The 1,187-nt window shown below is 64.6% G+C and overlaps 1 protein-coding gene across 1 annotated transcript in view; it reads right to left on the bottom strand.

The window, feature by feature from the left end:
* SUN2 (Sad1 and UNC84 domain containing 2) overlaps nucleotides 1-130 on the bottom strand; it is a 13,309-nt gene extending 13,179 nt beyond the window's left edge. Inside the window, exon 1 of the mRNA XM_009332677.1 lies at nucleotides 91-130. Coding sequence (XP_009330952.1) covers nucleotides 91-130 — 40 coding nt within the window. The remainder of the gene's footprint in view (nucleotides 1-90) is intronic.
* Between the last annotated feature and the right edge of the window lie 1,057 nt (nucleotides 131-1,187).

Consider the following 1,187-nt stretch of genomic DNA (forward strand, 5'->3'; position numbering starts at 1 on the left):
ATGCTGCCCAAGAGAAGGAAGGAGAGTTCTCACCCCGGGGAGCCTCTCTCCCCGACAGCAGCTCTGGGGCGGGTGGCGGGAGCCCCTTACCTGCAGCATTGCCGGAGGGGGGCCAGGATGGACAGTTCATCGCGTGAGTGCGTGCCAAAGCTGGGGGGAGAAGCCCGCCGGCCGGCGTCAGGGCAGCATCGCCCCGCAGCTCAGAGCCCAATGCAGGGCATGTTTTGGCAGGACCCGCGGTCTCCCCTCACCCCTTTGCCAAGATTGTTTCCCCTCCATCCCGCTTTACCCGCGACCATTGTCCAGGTGGAGCAGGAAAGTGTCGTTCCCAAATTTCTCGAAGGTCTCGTAGTGGTGCCGGTCCATGTTGCCTGCGGTGGGGCAACAAATTTGCCATCGGGTGGTGGGCTGGGAGGCGGGAGCAGGGACATGGAGCACCCTCCTGGTGTGAGACCGAAACCCAGAGGCTGGGGAAAAGGGCTGGGGGCACCTCTAAGTTGCCTGTCTGGTGGCTGTGGCCATGGGGGGGACTTGGGGGGGACCTGAGCAGAGCCCCTGGGGCCTCCAGGCCCCTTCTTATCCCGGCAGCCCCATGGAGGGACAGCAGTGGCAAACGGAGCAGAAGTAACGGCAAAGGCACGGCTGCGGCAGCCCCGGGGGGGGGGGAGGGGAGGACCCCCAGGCCGGACAGCGCAAGGAGGAAGGAGCGGCCTTGGGGACAGGAGAGGCAGCATGAGCCCCGGGGAACATCGCCGCCCGCCCCAGCTCCTGGGGGATGCACATCCCAGCTTTGCTGGGAGGCGCTTCCCATGCCTGGGGTGTTCAGCTGGGATCTCCCTGGCATCTCTCGTCCTTTGGCTTCTGCCTGGGATGTGTCCTAATGGCACAGCCCTTTGCTCTCATTTTGGGTAAGAGCGCAGCTCTCTGCAGCCTGAGCAGTGGTTTGGCCAACAAACCTTGCAGGGCACGACACTGCAGGGCATGGAGCTGTTTGGGCCTCTCGGTCCCGAGGGGCCCCTGCCACCCCCAGTGCTGGCACAGTGGGGCTCACCCATAAGGAAATCGAGAACCGTCATGTCAATGAGGTCGAGGAGGCGATGGCCCCTGTCATAGGGTGGTGTCTCTCGCACCTGAGCGCAGTAGTTGGGGTTCAGCTCCCACCTGTGGGCAGAGGCCAGGGGGGGGGA

This window comes from Pygoscelis adeliae, unplaced genomic scaffold (assembly GCF_000699105.1).
Source record: "Pygoscelis adeliae isolate BGI_AS28 unplaced genomic scaffold, ASM69910v1 Scaffold399, whole genome shotgun sequence".
In the NCBI taxonomy this organism is placed as follows: Eukaryota; Metazoa; Chordata; class Aves; order Sphenisciformes; family Spheniscidae; genus Pygoscelis; species Pygoscelis adeliae.